At 36.2% G+C, this 19,725-nt stretch overlaps 1 protein-coding gene across 1 annotated transcript in view; it reads right to left on the bottom strand.

Moving 5' to 3' along the window:
* CDKL5 (cyclin dependent kinase like 5) overlaps positions 1 to 19,725 on the bottom strand; it is a gene marked incomplete at both ends in the record, with an annotated part of 75,556 nt that overhangs the window by 35,327 nt on the left and 20,504 nt on the right. Inside the window, 4 exons of the mRNA XM_082277341.1 lie at positions 5,421 to 5,480; positions 6,609 to 6,729; positions 9,713 to 9,849; positions 12,858 to 12,903. Coding sequence (XP_082133467.1) covers positions 5,421 to 5,480; positions 6,609 to 6,729; positions 9,713 to 9,849; positions 12,858 to 12,903 — 364 coding nt within the window. The remainder of the gene's footprint in view (positions 1 to 5,420; positions 5,481 to 6,608; positions 6,730 to 9,712; positions 9,850 to 12,857; positions 12,904 to 19,725) is intronic.

The raw sequence follows: 19,725 nt of genomic DNA, 5'->3' as shown, positions 1-19,725 counted from the left end.
ATATTATATCCCATTTTAAAAACAATATGTGTATCACCACTGATTTTGGCAGCAAGAGGTCACGTCTATTTACATAGAAGCAAATTGTTTACAGCCCCTGCTGCAGAATGATGTCTCCAACAATTGCTTGTCTACTGAAATGCAAGCTTTTACTGATACAACAGTGAAAGTCAGCGTGTCAGCTTTAATGACTCCGTTACTTGTGTACTCTCCTCACAAGTCCGTGGGGTTGCTATTACTCTGTATGCTATTATGTAACCAAAACAGACTGATAGAAGTGAACTGTCAGTATGCCATGTCAGCTATTGAAATATTAGCCACTAAATTTCACTGAGATGCTGTTTACAGAAGAAGATTCATAACTTTAGAAACATTACACATGCATGTGGACTAGACTATTCTGGTCATTGATCCTAACTACTACAGTCTTTGATTTTTTAAAACGGTCAAAAAACTACATGTTATTCTCATCTAAGTGCATTCCCTCCCTGGCCTGGCAAGCAAAATGGTTATCTGCCCAAAACTATAAAATGCAGGAATCTAGGAAAGATCAGCAAAACTGTTTATATCTGCACTTGGCTCACCCTACATGTTTGGGCTTCCCAACTGCTTTAGCATCACATTCACAATAAGGCTCTTCATGAATTAGGATCAAAAAGCACGTCCAAATTAACTTCCTTATCCACATCATTTTGTTAAGAATAAAACAAAAAAATTTAAAATGTTTACTTACTTGCAACTGTACCAAAACTTCCCTACTGTCCAAAGGTATAATGATTATGACCACTGGCTGAGAGAAGAGTGCATCTACTGGAAAATCCAGTTGTAGGAATAATTTAAACTTTTATTTTCATTCTCCTCCATTTATAAAAAGCCAGCCAAGCACCACAGTAATGTTACTGGATTTTTCAGGTAGAAGTACTCTAGGGCAGATGTTCATGTTTCAAAAAGTATAAAGTCTTACTGTTTCAAATAAATAATTAACAATTAGGTGAGACAGGACAGACAGATCTCAGCGGCAAGACTCCACATGCATCGGCTCCTTACTTAAGCTCAAATTGAGACAAGCTTCTGGGACTGAAATGCAGAAGCAGCATTTCCAAATGCTGTCTTACTGGGATGTAACATTAAAACACAGTTCAAAATTCCCTTCAGTGAAATCACCACAAGTCTTTCCATTATTGCATGAACAATGAAGAAATAATAAAAATTCCAAAGTGTTGAAGAAGAATAAGGCATAACTTTATTTCCTGAATCAGTAAGTGCTCCTTAAATGCAATAAATGTTTTGCTTTATGTCTGAGTTCCTTTCCAGAAGCTTCCAAAATTACCTTTCCCATATAACAATGTTTTGTAAAGTTACAAATTTTTTATCATTTTTTTTAGAATTTTTTTTGTATTTTAGACGTGTAAAGCTTAGTGTGAAGAAGCCCAGTTCCACTCATCCCTGTGGAGTACTAATTTACTCCAAGTTGAAGTAACAATTTGGATGAAGGTTATTGTTATTATTAGACTAGTAATCATAGGAAACAGTTAAAAATTTGTTAATGACATAGGTTACAGCTGTTACCTTTTGCAAGATACCTGTAACTTCAAGTGTTAGTAAATTAAAAGACAGGATGAGTATGATGAGGAATGGATATTTCAAATTTGCCCCAAAATAATAATTCACATCTGTCCCCACAAAGTCTAATGAACATTACTGGTGCTGCTGCAGAAAAGCTGGAAAGGAATTTTTTTTTTTTTTTTTTTTTTTTACTTCTAACATGGGGATTGAGTGAATTTCAAAACATTACTATATTTAGAACAGCTTAGGCAGCCCCATTTCTGTTTCAAATTACAAGCTATCTGATTAATCTTGGCAGTGGAAAATCCTTCATTCATGTCTTTAAGAACAGAGGGAAGATAATCAGGAGCTACACTGAAGAAATAGGACAGTCAAAAAGTGGGAAACCCCAGACTGAAATGGGGACAGGAAGAAGGGAAAAAGTTGTCACATAATAGAAATAAACACATGCTGATGTAACACATGAGCCTGGCAGCACATAAGCTCCTGGGCATCAGAAGAATCAACAGGTCAAGGTTTCATCCTCCTCCCTCCAGGCCAGTCTATCAGAACTTGGTCACAGGCAGGAGCTATTATGTCCAGAAACCAGCTAGTGTAGTCTGAAAAATCAACCCCCAACTTTACAGGCCAGGTGCAGCATGGATTTGATGTGGCAAGACAGAAAGTAAAATTTTCATCATGGGCTTCAGTGTCACCTCTATACTGCTGGGTGATGCATTTTATAGATTCAATTGCTCTGACCCTATGACACCATGCAGAAAGAGGATGAACAGAAATAACAGTTCAGAAAAGCGTAATATCTTTTTAAGGGAACAATTACTTTTATTTTTGGTTATAATGGAGTTTGCTTATTGTTCCTTCCTCCAAATTGTGCTAAGGTATCAGGAATATAGAAACAAGAGAAGGAAACTAGGGAGAAGATTAGACAAATTCTGAACAGTGAGAAGGAATAGATAAAATGAAGACAGGAGATTTGGGTGAGAGCAACTGAAAACAATAGCATTTGCAAAGGCATCATGATGCAGAAAGAAATAACAAGCAAAATCAGAAATTTCACAAAAGGATTTTAAACAACTAGGAACATGGTAGGAGAGATGTCAAGGGAAAAGATGTAAGAAAAAAAAGGAGGAGGTTGTCAGTTTCTTACAGAGAAACAAGGCACATTTAAGTTAGACATAAGGTAAGGCATTCTACTGTTAATGACATGTAAGTACTTTAATAGATGCCTAGGAACACTAGGGAACCTTTATTATTCAGAATTGTAAGAATAAACTAAGCAAACACCTGTCAAGAATGACACAGACATTCTTAATCCTTTCTTTGAGTAGGTGGAAAAACTAGAGGATTTCTTGAGGTCTTTTCCAGTCCCATGTTTCACGATTTCTATGCTTACATGCCATACAGAGATTAAGAGATTGCTAAAACAAGTAATTTTGAAGCCCTGGTGTTGAAACAGCAACAACAGAAAACCGAATTATTTCCAACAGTCAGATGCACCTGCTGTAATCGGCTCTTTGTACTGTTCTCTTTTTCCACTTCTATTGGCAGAAATGACACCCACACAACATGTGTCCAGGCAAGCACAACAACCAATCTCAATTTTATCTAGCACGGTATGTACAGAACACATGGCACAAAGATTATGAAGAACTATCTTGTTAAAAATTTATGAACTTTTCAAACTGTTGTTGTCCACTGGGCCACTGGAAATGGATGCATTATCCTTTTCTTTGTAAGTACATGAGGAATGTGACACTGTATGTGACAAGTACCTGTGTTCCAAACATGAATTAAGTTAGGTAGCCAGACAGCATATGTTAAATCATGCTAAAAGGCAAATTCTTATATCCTAATCTCTGCACGTTCAGGAAACACTTGTGGTTAATGCCATTCTGACATGTATTTTACAGTAATAGCTTAAGCCACCAGCAATTTTGTCAATTAGCAGTAACACTAAAAAATCAAAACTGATTCCATCTTAAAAGAGTTTCTCAGAATTTTAAATTCAACTAAAACTGAAAGGCAAATTAAAACTATAACTAACCCACATGAACATTAACAACCACAGCAATTCCTGTAATAGTTTGCCTTCCTTGATATTGTGCTGATCACTCTGAGTTCATGGTGATTGCACATCCTTTCCAACAGCAGAAAGAGAATGTGGCTGGAACACACAGCGTGAGCAAGCCAACAGACCATGCATCACTGCTGGCAGAATTCACATCATCTCTATCTACTGCAAAAACTGATGTCCAAAACATGACCATCTGTCTGGCTTTTTATTTTCCTGCAATTCTGCTGCACAGAGGATCTTGACACAAGTTCACACACAAAGATATGTCAGCTGATGTCATGTGACAACTCTAATGGCATTACTTTCAAGCAGGGACATTGCCCATCCAAAAAAACTGAAAGAGGGAGGGCAAGGGCCAGGGAAGGAAGGACATGTAGGGTGCACAGTTCCCATCAGGACCCACTCAGCACCATGCTCCCACTGGCTGTTCCTGCTTGTGAGGACATCAGCCCAGACTGGGGTGTGCATTGATCAGGGACAGGTGCTGCCTGTGCTGGTTGTTCAGCTCTGCACAGGGCAGTGGGTTGGTCCCTCAGTGGGGTTTGCCTGGCAGGGATAATCAGTCAGGCAAGACACTGATAATCAGTGTAAGGTAAGGGACAGCAGCCACAGTGGTGCAGACAGGAGGCCTGTGGGTACCAAAAAGGCAAAGGCACCGAGGGCACCACACAACAGTACCCTGGTGTTCTGTCAGAGCTGTGCAGTTCCCTACATTGCAGAATAAATGGTCCTGAATTTAAAGAACTTATATGGAACAAATCTTCTAAGGTTCTTCCTAGAACAGTTATTGTTTCTGAATGGTTAAGCAAAAATGCCTTTAGGATTAGAAGAAATAAGCAGCACTGCAAATGACAAACACCTTTTTTGTCTTCCTTAAAAACTAGTTTGATTTATTTTGTTAGCAGTTCTTCTTTTCATTCAAAATTGCAGAGGTTTGAAATGACAGCTTTCAAATCATTCTTACTGAAAAGTACCCTTGGGGTAACACTATGGAATTGGCTTTTATTTGCCAAGCCAAATGGTAAGCTTTTCAGAGGGAACAATATTTTATTCTGTGTTTATGTAGTGTTTAGAATAAAAATACAGATTGTTGGAACACTCTGCCCTGTTGTCTTCTGAGATTACTCACATGGGCAAAGTTCACCTTGTACTCGGGTGATGATTCTTCAAAGCCTTAAAGCTGACATTAAACAGGCATTGGTAGGTCAGGAAACATCAGATTTAACATAACATGTACAGCTCTGACTCTGACCTCCAGTCATTCAGTCATTAATCATAGGTGGACATATGATTCCTTAATTAAGGTAACAAAAAGCATTGACCTATAACTACACATAACATTCCACAAAAGCCAGTGGTTTGAAAAACATATAAAAAGTGTAAGTTTAATGAGTCTTTACTAAACAAACAAGAATTATCTTTTCTTTTAAGATACAGGCCAGATAAAACTACCGTTTCGCCAGCCTCCTAATCAGCTCATCATCTGTGCTCCTCTCAGCTGAGTGTCAGCAACATCAAAAGCAGAAACCTTGTCCAATACAGGAAGAGAAATACAGTGTTTCTATTGACATGTTAACAGAGGTATTTCACAGAGTATGCAAATTAATCCCAAAGATCTTTCAAATTAAAATACTAGCCCCAAACCTGAAGCAGTAATCAATTCTGACTGCTAAAAGACTTTTAAACAGTACATGCTGTAGAACTCTTACAAAATAAGGCAAAACTCCACTGCAAGAGATTTTCTTTAAAATGATAAGCAGCAGGTATCTCCCGAACTTACCAAAGTCACACAACTTCAGAACATCATTGTGGCTTATTAAGAGATTCTCTGGCTTGATATCTGAAGTATTGAGTGGGTGAGAGAAAAAAAAAAAAAGCTGTTAACTTCTCTTTAATTTTGGACTTTGTCAAATATTATTTCATTGTAAGTTATTTAGAGATATTCATGCAATCATAAATGAAGCATTACAAGAGCAACTGCTGAAACAGCTTCCAGCAATTCAGTTTGTGAACAGGCAGAATTAATTTTTTGCCTTTTGAAGTCTTTTAAGTGTTTCCCAACAAAATATGGAAAGATAAAATGTGCTTACAGATATTCCTGGGCAGAAAACCAATATCTATACTTCATATTGCAAAATAAAAGAAATTATTGATATTCAATTACCCAGTTAACCAATTAAATATTAAGTATGTTGTGCTCAACATTTTCAGTTATAATGACCATCTTGATCACCTCTCATAATTTGTTTAGAAGAAATGTCTTGTCTAGTTTTAAGCCCTTTTTTCATTCCTATATTATACACATGGTACCTTTTCCAAATTACATTTTGAAAATATTTTTAGAATCATGCTGTTCTTAAATATAAAAAGCATACTATAAGAGAATTTTATCTTACTGGAAACATTAATTAGAAATGTTACTCTTGCGAAGTCACAAAGAAAAATAGAATTTTATTAAATCAGGGTAAAATACATAAAACTAGATAAAGTCATACATCAAGATAGGCACTCTAAGTGCTTGAAGCTAAAGGAGAAAGTAAATATACAGAGCTGAAACTCAGAGGAGCTGGGAGGAACTGCCTTAAGAAGTAAAACATGGGGGACCAAGTTTTAAGTTTTGGGTTATTTTTCTTCTAATATTCTATTGTCAGATTCAAAATTGAAATGACTGAGTATCATGAAATGCTTAAAAAATTTCCTTTTTCTTACACAATGTCTGTTACTGCAGTTTCAGTTTGCTGTGCTTATCATTTCCCAAAGACAGTGGACAGCAAACTTGTTATGTAGATAAATTTAGTTTCAAACGATCTGGAGTCATGCAACAGACTGAAGACCCAGCCAAATTTACATTTTTTTTCCTGTTGATATAAAGCAATTGCTTATATTTATGTTAAATGCAGATTACTTCAAGATATAACATGTTTCCCTTTAGAAAGGAGCTTATTTATGTGGAGAACTACACACTTACCTCTATGAACAATATCATTCTTATGGCACCAATGAATTGCTTTAATTAGCTGGTAGATGTAGCTTTTCACTTTTTCTGGTGGAACTCCATTTGGCATTTCTTCTAGCAATTCAAGCATATTCTAAATGTTTAAAAGACACATTATTTAAAAGAGCTATACTCTAGCTGCTGGAAGATAACATGCTTTCAGCCTTCTGAAGCAACACATTCGGGCTCCAGAGCCCAGCTATGGGAAACCAGTAGTTTAACATTCAGGAAGTGAATTTTAATCATACACATTCTCCTAGTGCTTTCATTCCAGAGAAAACACTTGTGAAGACAATCCTAAAAGGTGAACCACAGATATACCACAAGTCCTTAAAAGACTGCAATTAAACCACTTCCCTAAGACACCTAAAAGTCATTTAGTTACAAAACATTGCTTAAACAGAAACACCAGGTCAGTGTGACAATATAAAAAGTTTAGCAAATCAAAGCATTTTGTAAATATTCAACAATGCTTTAACATACGGTTTTCTTCATTAAGTTAGTTCTGCCACTTTGACACTGCAGGGCCATGATGAATCACAAACTGTATCTGGATATGAATGGGTATAAAACAATACAAACCCCCTTAGTGCAAATGAAGTAACAGATATAAAAATGCTTCACAGGGGCATAAATAGAAACCTAGGGAGTATCCTATAGCTATAGATCAGCTATAGTGATCTTTGACATCTTGGCACTGCAGTAACCACGGCCATATCAACTGTTTTATGGATATACACAGGAAAGAAAATAAACTTACTCTTTATACTAGTAAATTTCCTCTTCGAAAAAGAACACTTAGATTCCCATTATGTTAGCAAATGTCTCTAATTTTGCACAATTAGAAGTACAATAAAGTTTGTATGTTGATTTCTGAATTAATAATGGGCAGCAGCAGCCCGCTTGAAGAGAGAAAGGTCTTATTTATATTTCAGTCTGAACACTGAAATATAAGTATTCTGGCTATATTGCCTTACACAACTCATTTAATTATGGATTTGAGCATTTGTAGATTTTTCATTTACAGTAAATTTACCTTGTCTTTGACAAACATTTTCTTTAGCTTTACAGTAAAATTTCTGAGGTTTCTCTTGACAGATGTTTTAATGAACACTAATACATAAAAGAGTAGGGATTTTGGTGATATTTGAAAACATTTCTAAGTTTTGCAATTTGGGAGTAAATACTGGAACTTATGTGTTTGAGTGTAAGTTTTCTTAGAAACACACTTCAGATCTGAGGAAAGGAATGTTCTGTTAAGAAACCATATTGATTTTAGTTAGATTCTTGTCCACACAAAAGGCTCTGGATCTGGGTAAGTCAGTCAAGAAGTTAGTGTTACAAATACAAAACAAAATAATAGCATCAACACAGGAAGACATAATCCTATACGAAGACATTAACTAAGGGGATGATGAATAAAGGAGATTAGACTAAATGTGAATTTAAGTAATATGGATTTCAGTATTGCAGAGTTAAGATTCCCCAAAGGACACAAAGTGCTCATTACCAGTTAAACAAGAAATTAGTCTATTCCACCAAATTTTATTTAATTCTTTCTACTCCCTTCAACCAAAGAAGACAGAAACATCATAGTCTTCAAAGAAACTATGGGTAATACTACTTAAGGTATCTGAAAATAAGAAATGTCCATGGACTTCAAAATTTAACTGAAAAGAAAGGTGAACATTAATATAGAAATGACATTATGTACAAACTGTACATGACGCCTACCTTTATCATAAAGTTCTTTTATTTTGATGCAATTAATGCTAGATATTGCAGCCCGGTGTTTTTACCAATATTAACCAGTTTTTGAATATATAACCCTTATCAGAACAATTAATATCTTTTACTTATGTTGCTCTTTCAACCCCCTTCTACAGATAACTTAGCCAAGTCAACTATAACAGAAAATTAAATGTATGTTCTAAGTTGGTGTGTGATCAAAGACATTCCACGTGTCTGGAACAATTACAAGGAACATGGGTGAAACAAGTCAAGCTTTGAATGTTGGATCTAAGTAAGATCCACCACATTAGAAGTTGCTGATCTGCTGGTGAAAACAAAAACTGATTTCTGCCAAATTGTGGGCTAATATAGGTCACTTCACATTATGTAGTCAAGTTATATGACAAAATAAGTTGTCAACTTGAGGTAAAGGAGACATAGCATTTAGGGTGAGAAATTTTTCCATGAGAGAAAATTAACCGCAGAGGACTAGCACTCAGCTAGACTGCAACACCACACTGGCAGCATATTAAATGAAAATTGCAATCAAAAGAACTGTATCTCATGAAGGCTATAGTCATATTTAAACCTGCATTTTCTTTCACTCTGTGTATCTGAATATCACCTCATTGTTTCCATGAAGAAATGCTATAGGGTTAGAATTCAGAGGGAACGTCTACCTTCATCAGGAAGGTTGCAAAAATGACAAAGACCAATCTGTTCTAAGTTGTTTCTCTCTGGAAACAGATCAGGATGCTTGGCACTAGTAGGCCAATCTAAGGAAATTTTGGAATAGTTTCAAAATGAGGTCAGGATTGGAGTTAATGACACTGGTCTTTGCCAAATCCCTCTAAGCAACTATTGATAGTGGCCTTGTTACAGAAATACACAAACAAATCCTATTTTTAACAGGGAAGGGTGGAGAAAGTTGAAAGAGATTCCAAGGTCAAAAGTCTATGATCTTGTTTTGAAAGACCATGTCAACACTCACTACACAACCTAACACAGGACAGTTATACAGCTTTACAATTAAACTGGATTAAAGAGTTCAGATGGAAATTTTTCTTCAAATCATATATATTCCAGTCTGCATAATTTTTAACATGTTGGTGTTCACATATGGAAGAATTTAAAAAAAAAAAATACCAACACGACATAAAAACAACAGCAATCAGTGTTGCCATCTCACAACAGATGTCTAATTACAGCTCATACTGTATTAAAGTTTCTGCTGCTTCTCTTTAGAGATTAGGATAGCTTAATTTTTAAAAATAAAAGCAATTTTAAAGACATTTTCAGTAAGCTGATGATTTAACTGTGGCAAGGATACTACAAACCCAACTCACCTTTTCCACATATTCAAAAACTAAATATAATTTTCCTCTTCTTCTGAAGGCTTCCTTCAGCTCCACAATGTTCTCCTGTTTCAAAGTGCGAAGCATTTTAAGCTCTCGTAAAGTGGTTTCTTTGACTTCTTCATTTTCTAGAGTGCAAAGTAGAAGTGACAGAATAAGCTGATTAAAAAAAAAAACAAACCCTCCAAGTAACAAGTGTTATAACGATTTATTTTGAACCCCTGATTAAATTCTCTGGTTTTAGACATTACAGCTTGTTTTCCAGTGTGGACTTTCTGTTGTCTGCATACTTCTGCACTGGAAGAGAGGTAAATGATGACTGTGCTTATTATACAACCCTCACAGGTTTCCCATCAGTACCAGAAAGGTTTTCTGTGGCAGAAAAAGTCATAAGAAACAAATAATTTACATTTTTATCTTTTTTTATTATGAAGGGAACTAATATGCTTCAAAAAAATATTCTGTGTACATGCTCTACCCCACAAACACACATCACACACACAAAGCACTGGGAAGGCTGTCCTCAGCAGAAACACTGGAATGCAAAGCTCATCTCTGAACAGTGCCAAACAAATGTATTTGATTCTGAAATAATTTTATTTTCCAAAAGCCATGACAAATTTTAAGACTGAAGCACAGATTTTTAAGTCCTGTACGTTCCCCACATCTTTCAAAGGAAATTCAGCAATACCAGACCAGTGTAGCAGCCACAGAAGGAAGTAGCGTAAGTATTGATGCAACGAAGTCTTGAATCTAATTCAGAGGAGTCAAGAAATTTAACTGTTTTGTCAATTTAGTTTAATTTTAATTTAACTGATTTGACAATTTAGTTGTCTGAAAGGTGTTCAAGAAAGGAGGAGCACTTCACTAATGCTTCATACACTGCTTATCATTAAGGGGCCCTGAACTAACTAGGTTCTAAAGGATACTAGCAATGATATGTGAAGTAAACCTGACTATATTAGGTTTTATTTTTCATTTAGTAAAATTAAAACCATTAATTCAGTACATCTGCTCATGCACATATAGAAACAGCACACTTAATCTCATAGAACTGTTATCCACAACACAGAGTTACTAAATGGGAAACGCTTGCATAAATTCGAAGCTAAATCACATTTGCAGGTCATGTACCACAAAGACAGTTAGAGACAGAGGAAGAAGCAACAAGGAAGAGAAATTGTTTTTCCAAGGCAAAAAAGCAAAAACAAGTTTGTAGGGGAGAGCGAATAACACTGGTCACACAAACACATTAATCACCATCAGAAGAGAAAGGGGAAAAATAAAAAATTGAAGTGCAGCAGGAGGGAAAAGGAAAACAAAATACTATAATCACAAATGTTTTGATTAAAAAATATATAATTTAGAGCAATCTAAATCTTTTCATTTTAAAACTGAGTGCTTGATGTTGGCTTGCATCAGCCTGATTGCATAATCTCATCTATAACAAGACAGTCACTTTCCAGCACATTTAGTATTCATATGTCAAACAACGGCAAAAATTCAGTGAAACAAAAATGTCAATAGAAACAATTACAGTATATTCAAACTTCTAATGAACTACCATATTAACAAGACAGATGTGAAATGGGCTGAATCAAATCCATCAAAAGAACTTCTGTCATATTTCCAGAAACTCGTAAACAACTAGCTACAAATCTGAAAAGCAGTCATCACTCATGTAAACTGATGTTATGTAATACCCTTGGAAAGCCAGACCTAATAGCAGTGTTGTATTTTTTGTTTTCATTTTTTTGTAGACAAGCTAATACAATAATCCTGTTTAGGGGTTAATACTGAGATTTACTGCCTAGGATCTGTACTGAATAGCCACAGCAAGTTCCAAAAAGTGATTCTGAGATACTCTCATGACCTGGTCAAGATAGTTACCACAATTAAACTATCTTTTACATCCTTTACAGGGATTTAAAACATATTTCTGAATAGCAGAGCTGAAACATTTATCAAATACACTCTTCAAGTGTCTGGGAAAATGATGTGCCAAGCGGAGTTCGCACTGTGCAAAACAAGATGCAAATCAGACTTTGCTGTGTCTGACTGACTTTGAAAAATACAGCCCTTGTAACCAACACCACCTTCATGGCCACCAGCAATCCTGTAGGAATAGCAAAAAAGAAAGTTTGCCAAAATAGTGACTGCTTTTCCTTCAAACAACATTGCTAACCTTCGGCCTAAGCCTCAGTACAAGGCAAACCACAGCAGCATCGCATCACACTGGGATGACTCCTCTCACACCTCACACTTCTCCATCTCTTTGTGCAGCCCTTTGGGGCTCAGGGCTGACTTATGATGTACACAAGGTACACAGCTGCTCTCATGGTTGATTGCCAGTGTTGCCTAGGATAGGATATGGTGATTCCCTGTCCCCCAACAAGCGTGGGTCAGAGACCCAGGTTCTTTGGGTTTATTACTGTTGGGTGAGGTACATGTGTGTGTAGCACTCAGAATAATTTCTGTGTGTCCTGACTTCCTCTTTGCCAGCAACACTAAGCCTTGCAGAAGTTGGCTCTTCCTCCCTCTCCGTAAACTCAGCAATGCTGCAGAGTACACAGGGTCTGCTGTGAGGGGGCAAAGAGCAAGTTTCCTGAGGAGACTGAAGGCCACTGAAGTGAGGACAGAGCTGCTGCCTCACCACCCAGCTCTCTCCATGGATCCTTGAGAGCTCCCAGACTTATCTTCACGTGACTGAATTTCTCAACAACTTCTTTCAATCTCCTCCATTTACAACTTCAAGTTCCCCTGATATTTAGATCCTCCCTCACAGATGAAGGGTTATAAAACCCAAGGACTCTGCAAGTCAGTATTACAAGAGGAGTTTTTTACATTTTCTGGTCACTTCCGATCTCCAAACGGTAGATCTTACTACCATGTATAGCACCACAATCTCAGCCACATTAAGACAGATGCATCAAGAAATAAATGTAGTTATCTAATTAGAGTGTATAATTCAGGCTCTAGGAAGGTATGAAAGATCAAGTACGTTAAATATTCACAGAGCTAATATATCATTACCTTTTTAAAATCATATCTTGCTATATGAGACTTCTCATTTTAACTGGAGAGATATTAGCAACATAGTTACTGACATTAAAGATCATGCAGCAGAAAAGGTTACCTTCACTGTCTTTGAATTTCTTGATAGCCACAATTTCATGTGTCTCCTGTAAAATAAAAGAAATGGAAATGAGCAAGATTTGTTGTGCATTTTCTCTCACCTTTTTTCTTCCCCCTGAGCATCACAGGAAGAAAAAAAGAAGCATTCAAAAGGAATTTCACAATGCAAAAAAATTAATTGAAAATCTGGTAAATATTTCAGCGATCAGGCCAAGTGCAGTACAAACCCACATGCAGCAGATATGTCACAATTAGGAACCCCAGCAAAAAAGCAACAGAGTTAAATGCCAAAAGTTCATATTTAAACACCTTGTAATATATACCAGTGAAATTTTCAGAAGTGTTTTTCCTGGGAGTCTTGTTTCCTAGTTATTCTGAAGTTCTAATAATCTTTTATGTGACTACAGTATGAATATGGGTGCTTATCTTTATGAGGTGAAATGAAAATACTGTGCCAGTATGTGGCTAAGGCTTACAGTAAGACCTGGGATTTTGGCTGCCAAAAGCTTTTGGGCTTCAAAGTTCAAATACCCACGAAGAATACAGTATTAGGAAAGTAGCTTTTCTGTGCCTCCTTTTAAAAATTTGTCACCTTTAGGGAAACCTACCCAAAACAGGAATCAGTAACTGTATTTGGCAGTGTTCAACCATGCTTACTGTACAGTCATAAGTGGTGACTTCCTAATGTCCACCTGCCTGTGCATTCCTCTAGCATTCTCTACTCATCAAATCATAGGTCACATTTTTCTCCTAAGTTTCTCTCTTGTTGTGTGAGCAGGAATGCATTTAGCACATGGACAAAACATTGCCAACAAATGTAGCCTAGTTCAGGTCTGTTCATACAACAATGCAGTAACTGAACTTTAGCAACAGGACGTGGAAGAAGCCTTAAAGTCACAGAGTAAGGGCTTGTGAGCAGACAGGCAGGAGGCTACCTGGGTACTTGGTGAGCTAGATCTACCTTACATGCCTTCACTAAACACTACAGTTAAAAAAAAAAACCCAAACCAACAACATCCCACTATTAATAGCATACAAAGGCCAGATTGGAGGACAGCAATAAAAATGAAGCCCCTCTGGAGCACCTGAAGACATGTGCATAGCCAGTTATTGAGTAACACAAACATTTACTCCATTTTTCATTTCAAGTCACTGTAACACATGAACCTGTAAAATACCTGATCCCAATTAAAATAAAAGCACCTGGAAAGAATGGTCTCAAACTGAACAATCTATTTTACTAATTATATTTCTACTACTGAGTTATAGTATTGTTATATTTATTAATTCTAACTCTAGTAATAATAGTAATAGTTACTAGGACTATGAAGGAACATTAAGAGGGTGAGTAAATTTAGTTTATTTGACTTCTGGTATCTACTGGTAGGTGTTCTGGCTAATTAAGCCTCTGAAAGATTTTTCAGAAAAGGAACACTGTAATTGCCCTCAAAAGCCTCTGCTGACTGTCATATGCCTATGTTTAGACAGCATGCATACACCACTTTGCAGATGAACCAAATTTATCCATTAGTATTACATGCCTATTTCACATGAAGTAAAAGAAAAAATTTTAGATGTTCCAGCTACCATAAAAAGTCTGTGTTTTCATTCTCAAAGCAATAGCTAAGTGCACTGAAAGAAATACAGGAGCTATAAAATGCATCCTCATACAGACAGCAATTCTGATTCAAATAAGTTTCAAACAAGTACTGACAGCCACTTGGTGTAAAGCACACAGACACCACATTGCTGAGCCCTGAGAAGATGGACAGAATGGGGGATACAAAGAAAAACACAGTTTTGAGGAATGAAGAAATTCAATAGTGATAATTCAGACTCCTGGGCAAATCTGGAAGGTTCTTTATAGATTGCATTTGGACTTTGTGACTTAAACATTTACTTAAAAGACATTTTGGAAATCTGAACTCTTTTGTGGATCTGGTTTTCTGCATTTCAAAACCAGGCCAAATTGGAATTCTCCAGAATAGAGCTGTCATTCATTAAAATATTTATTTTTGCATTTCAAGGGGTATTTTTTCAAGATGAAAACAGAACAGTACTGAAAACAATGTTCAGCCTGATTGTGGAAACCTTCTTATACAATAGCTCAGGTATCCAACTCCTAGCATGAAAATTGTCATTGACAATTAAATGTATCATCTAGGTAGATAAGCTGGTCTAGTTGATTCAATGTTTGACTTCAATGAATGTCAAAGAAAGAAAAAACTCACATAATCCTTTCTGATCTCTACTACTTACTACTACCAGCTTATATTATGAAGGAGGAAAATTTGAGTTTGCTTAGCTGCAATTTTGCTTCACTCAGCTACATTTATTACTAAGCATCTCATTACCACGTTCTAATAAAAAAAATATGGCCTCCATATTTCACTTTACAACAACAGCAAATTTGCAAACACAGAAGTCAAATCTCTCATAACACTGGCATTACCTCTGATTATTGAGCTTGTATATTATAAACATTCTATGTTCTAAAACTATAGAAAGAACACTGTTTTACAATTAAACATGCAACAACAGATGAATGTTACTGAAAAGACTTTGTGTAGAAGTTAAGGATGTACAGAAAGGCGTTATTCAGACTACATGATCACATGTGTCTAAAAAGAGGCAAAATATATCTCTTCATGTACAAACCTGCTAATATCTTTTAATAAGGCTAAGACAAACATTTCTGTTCTTCCTTCACATATAAATATAGTGATAGAGAGGAACAGGAACAAGATACCTGTTCGTGGGAAAAGGGTACCTCCAGCCCTGGAGAGAAAAATCACTTCATATTAGGGCTCAGTCCTTTCCTATACCTCAAAATAAGCGTGGGAATTGCCTCTGGAGAAAACACACGCTTTACCCTCTGCCCATTTAACCACAGATGAGAGGAGAGTATGGCTACGAGAGCTGAGCATTTTCACTGCTATGCTCCTTCCCACCCACAAGTTTCTCCCTGAGGTTTCCTCACAAGATTGTCACAGCTGGTGTTTCCTGTCACCACTATCAAACTAGAAGAGCTCCTAATTCAAAACCATTTAATTTTGCTTCGTTTAAAGGACAGAGATCCTCTGTTTTCCCACTGTCTCTCCAAAATTTATATTACATAAGTCACCTTTATTATATGTAATTATATGTGGCACAAGACAAGTGTCAGAACAGCAGAGTAATGTATCTCTGTTGTTTTCTTGAAAGATCTTTGATGGGAATACTCAAGGAACATGATGCTGCTTACCCTAAATAAAGATCTTAGAACTACAACCATTATTGTCTGGAAAGAGAAACCATATCCTATTCTTGAAAATGTCATGTTGCAAAAAAAAATCTCTTCAAATATTTGTCCCTATTTTATTTCAAAGGTTTCTGTTAGGACTTTTTTTCCTTTTTTCTTTTGCACATCATGGAAAATCTGACACAAAGCATAGGTACACAACAAGATTCTTGAAAAATAGATAAGATTCCAACCTTCTGAAAGCTACATCATTCACCTATAATTTTACTGCCTCACCCTGTATGATTACAAGAATTTCTCAAGCATGGAATTTTTAAGCAACTGAAAGAACAAATGTTTATAAATATCAACAACATGAACAGAGATAGCAGTAGTCAATACTGAGCACATCCCATACACAAGCAGAATACAGCTGCCTTTACTCAGCTGGTGCTGCTCAAGCACTATCTAGTACATCACATCAGTTTTATGCTGATATATTAAGTGAAACATTAAAATATGATATGGCATGTTCTGTGATTAGCTCATGATTTCTATCTGTACAAGTGTGAGGCTGTTTAGGCCCAAACTCAACTTCTGTTAGAAAAAGTTAAACCAATCACATTCTCTACTCACAAAGAATATTTACATGTCATAGAAATTATTTAGAAGTGAGCAAGAACCTAGTTTGATCCTCATAGCTCCATTTTTACATTTATACAATTGAGTTTCCCACAACAAAGACACACATTAAAAAGATCACCGAAATTTAGCCAAACATATACGATGGCTAATGTGTTTTCAGAACAAAGTAGTCCAGTTTTACTTTGACTTGCATAAACATTATTATGTTCTACAACATTAAAGTATTTAGAACAGATTTTTCAATACTTGTGATTCTAGCAAAATCACAGAACATTAAGCAGTCAGCCACGAGGCAACAAAATCCCAGAAAACAATTACAAGATGGTAAAGCATTTTTCATGAGTTGCTTAAAATGAAGCTTTGAAAAATTATTTGGCAGGGTTGTTTTTTTTTTTAAGGTTACTCTCAAAACAAGAACAGAAAATAACAGCATTTTAGTCAGATCAATGTATCACAAATGGGACATTTGTCATTACGGAAGTTTTTAAACTAAGCCAAGCAATGCACGTTCTGAGAGGTCACAGGCATCGTTACCTGCAATTATGTCAGGTCCTTGAGGCATTGCCTGGACACTGTCCTGACTCCATTTCCATTCTGCCTTAAACACTACCACCTTTGGACAGTACTAACAGACTAGAACACAGCTTCCTGTTGCCTCAACACTTCTGATATTATGTGCTGGCAATTTTGCTGGCAATTACTTTCAAAATCTAGTGGAGTACCATAAAATATTCTCTGTAGAAAAAGAGAGACGTGCAAGATGATGCCATTCCTTTTTTCAAATGGTTTCACAATACAAAGTGCAAGTCATAGCATACTATGTCTTCTTCTACACCTAAAAAGCTTCGGAGAAGTTCCCTCAAGAGGTGCTTCACTGTTTCAATCTTACATTTCTCCCTTGAGAAAACTGCAATTCTTCTGTTTTTCAGCTAAAACCCCCACACTTGATTTATCTAAGCAATATAACTCTTAGCATAGGAGAACTTTCAGGAAATTACTTCCTAATCTAAAAGTCCTATTTATTTTTAGGAAGAGACAGAGTCTTTGGTAAATAATGACAGAACAGTATGTCTGAGTTATCACAATGCCTTTATTTACTGGAAAATTGCTTAGAATTTTTCTAACATATGTATTTTAGAGTTCACTTGAGAAGAAGCACTAGAGTGTGAATCACCACAAATCAATTTTCTATCTCTTGAAAGCAGAATGTTATTTACTAACTATCTAAGTGCAGAGGAAGACTCCTAACAGAACAAAGAGTTCCATACTTGACATGCCATTTTAAGATGGCCACACTGTCTCCTAGCTGAGGAAGAACAAGAGGACTAAGGAAAGCTTAAACCACTCTAGACCCACTAGAAGATTTTCAAGGGGAACAGCTATATAAGCTCAGCTATTCCACTGGGGAAAGGAGCACAAGAAAAGGCTGAAACCTTGAGCTACAAGTTTGACAGGAAATGTCCAGTAAGTGCAGGTAATACAGGAAAGAGACTTTTTTTTTTTTTAATGAATGCAGATTGAAGCAGTTTCTCTGATTTATCTATGTCCTTCAGAAACACTTGCAACAACTTTACTGTTTGTTCAGATGTCACAGGCAATGCTTGCATTACCAGTCTTACTTATTTGTTTTAAATCAAGTGTAGTATAAGGGAGTCATAAACAGCAGGCATTTCTGATACAATTACCAGACAAATCTGTAAGCCAAATGAGTGGCCCATCTGTATCCATGGACTGCCAGACTGGGGCTCCAGCCCCAGTGGCAGGCTCAAGTGACACTGATGCTGATGCCAGGGACTCTCCAGACTGCAGGAAGTTTATAGGCTCACAGGACAGCTGGGGCTGGAAGGCACTTCTGCCAATTTTCAATGTCCCCATTACTAGGGATTTTCTGAAGAGCCTTCAAGGTATTCAAAATCCACAAGGATAAGATTTGGAGCAACCTGCTGTAGCTGATTCTGCTTTGAACAGTTATGAAGAGGCACACCTGAATCCTAAGGCATGCACTACAAAGGATGCATTTTACATTCTTCAAGAACTTGCAGTCTACTAATTTAGGGTGTAAATACTACCCTAAAAAGAACACTTGAAAGGAAGAGAACCCACTCAGTATTTTCTACTAACTAGCAGGCTGATGATAGTGGTTAGCATCAAAACTTCCATTGTTCCAAGAGGATGTTTCTTATTTATTCACAATTTTCTCCAAGCAAGAGAGTAAATACGTTTCCCCAAATAATGCGTACAATAATATAATGAAAAGGATCTGGAATAAAAAAACAGCTTTTAAATACTATAAATGTAGCTATTCTAGCTTTTCATGATAAACTAGTACTACTGTGGCAATTTTTAAAAATAATCTGGGTTTCATTTCATTCTGTTGTAGCACCATACTATATAATTTTACAATTTGACAGTATTGTTCAATCCAAACCATGGATATAAAACAGAAACCAAATTCAGTAAATGCCTATAAAATTCTTCCGATGCTGAAATGTCAATAATAGTAATTTCAGTTTCAAACCTCAGTCTTCTTCCAGTTCTATTTGTTCAGGGGTTTTCTTGGGCTGTTAACACTGGAAATTGTGAAAATGAAAGCTATTTATAAATAGCATAATACTGCATTGGCAGATAACAGCATTATTTAATTACTTTTTATAGCATAATCTTAACACTTGGAATACTAGTGATATCAATGCAGAGAATGTAGAAAGGCAAACTTTACTACCTTCATGGGTTCCTCTAAGATATCACTGACTCCATAAATGCAAAGGTCAACAAGACATTTATAATTACATTGTATTTCCTAACTTTCTGTTATTGTAATGCAGTGCTCCTTTCCTGGGCACCTTGTAACTCATGAGTAAGTAGAACTTACTAGAAAATACTTATTTTGGTTGGTTGGTTGTTTTTTTAAAGAAGTCCTCAGTATTGTCATTTTAAGTCTGAGAGTCAAAATAGTTTCAGCATGATTGGCTGAACTTCTGACGTTTATCACACCTCAAGATTT

This window comes from Coloeus monedula (genome assembly GCF_965178545.1).
Source record: "Coloeus monedula genome assembly, chromosome: 3".
Classification (NCBI taxonomy): domain Eukaryota; kingdom Metazoa; phylum Chordata; class Aves; order Passeriformes; family Corvidae; genus Coloeus; species Coloeus monedula.
The sequence above is the reverse complement of the archived record's forward strand: the minus strand, read 5'-3'. Positions and strand labels throughout refer to the sequence as shown.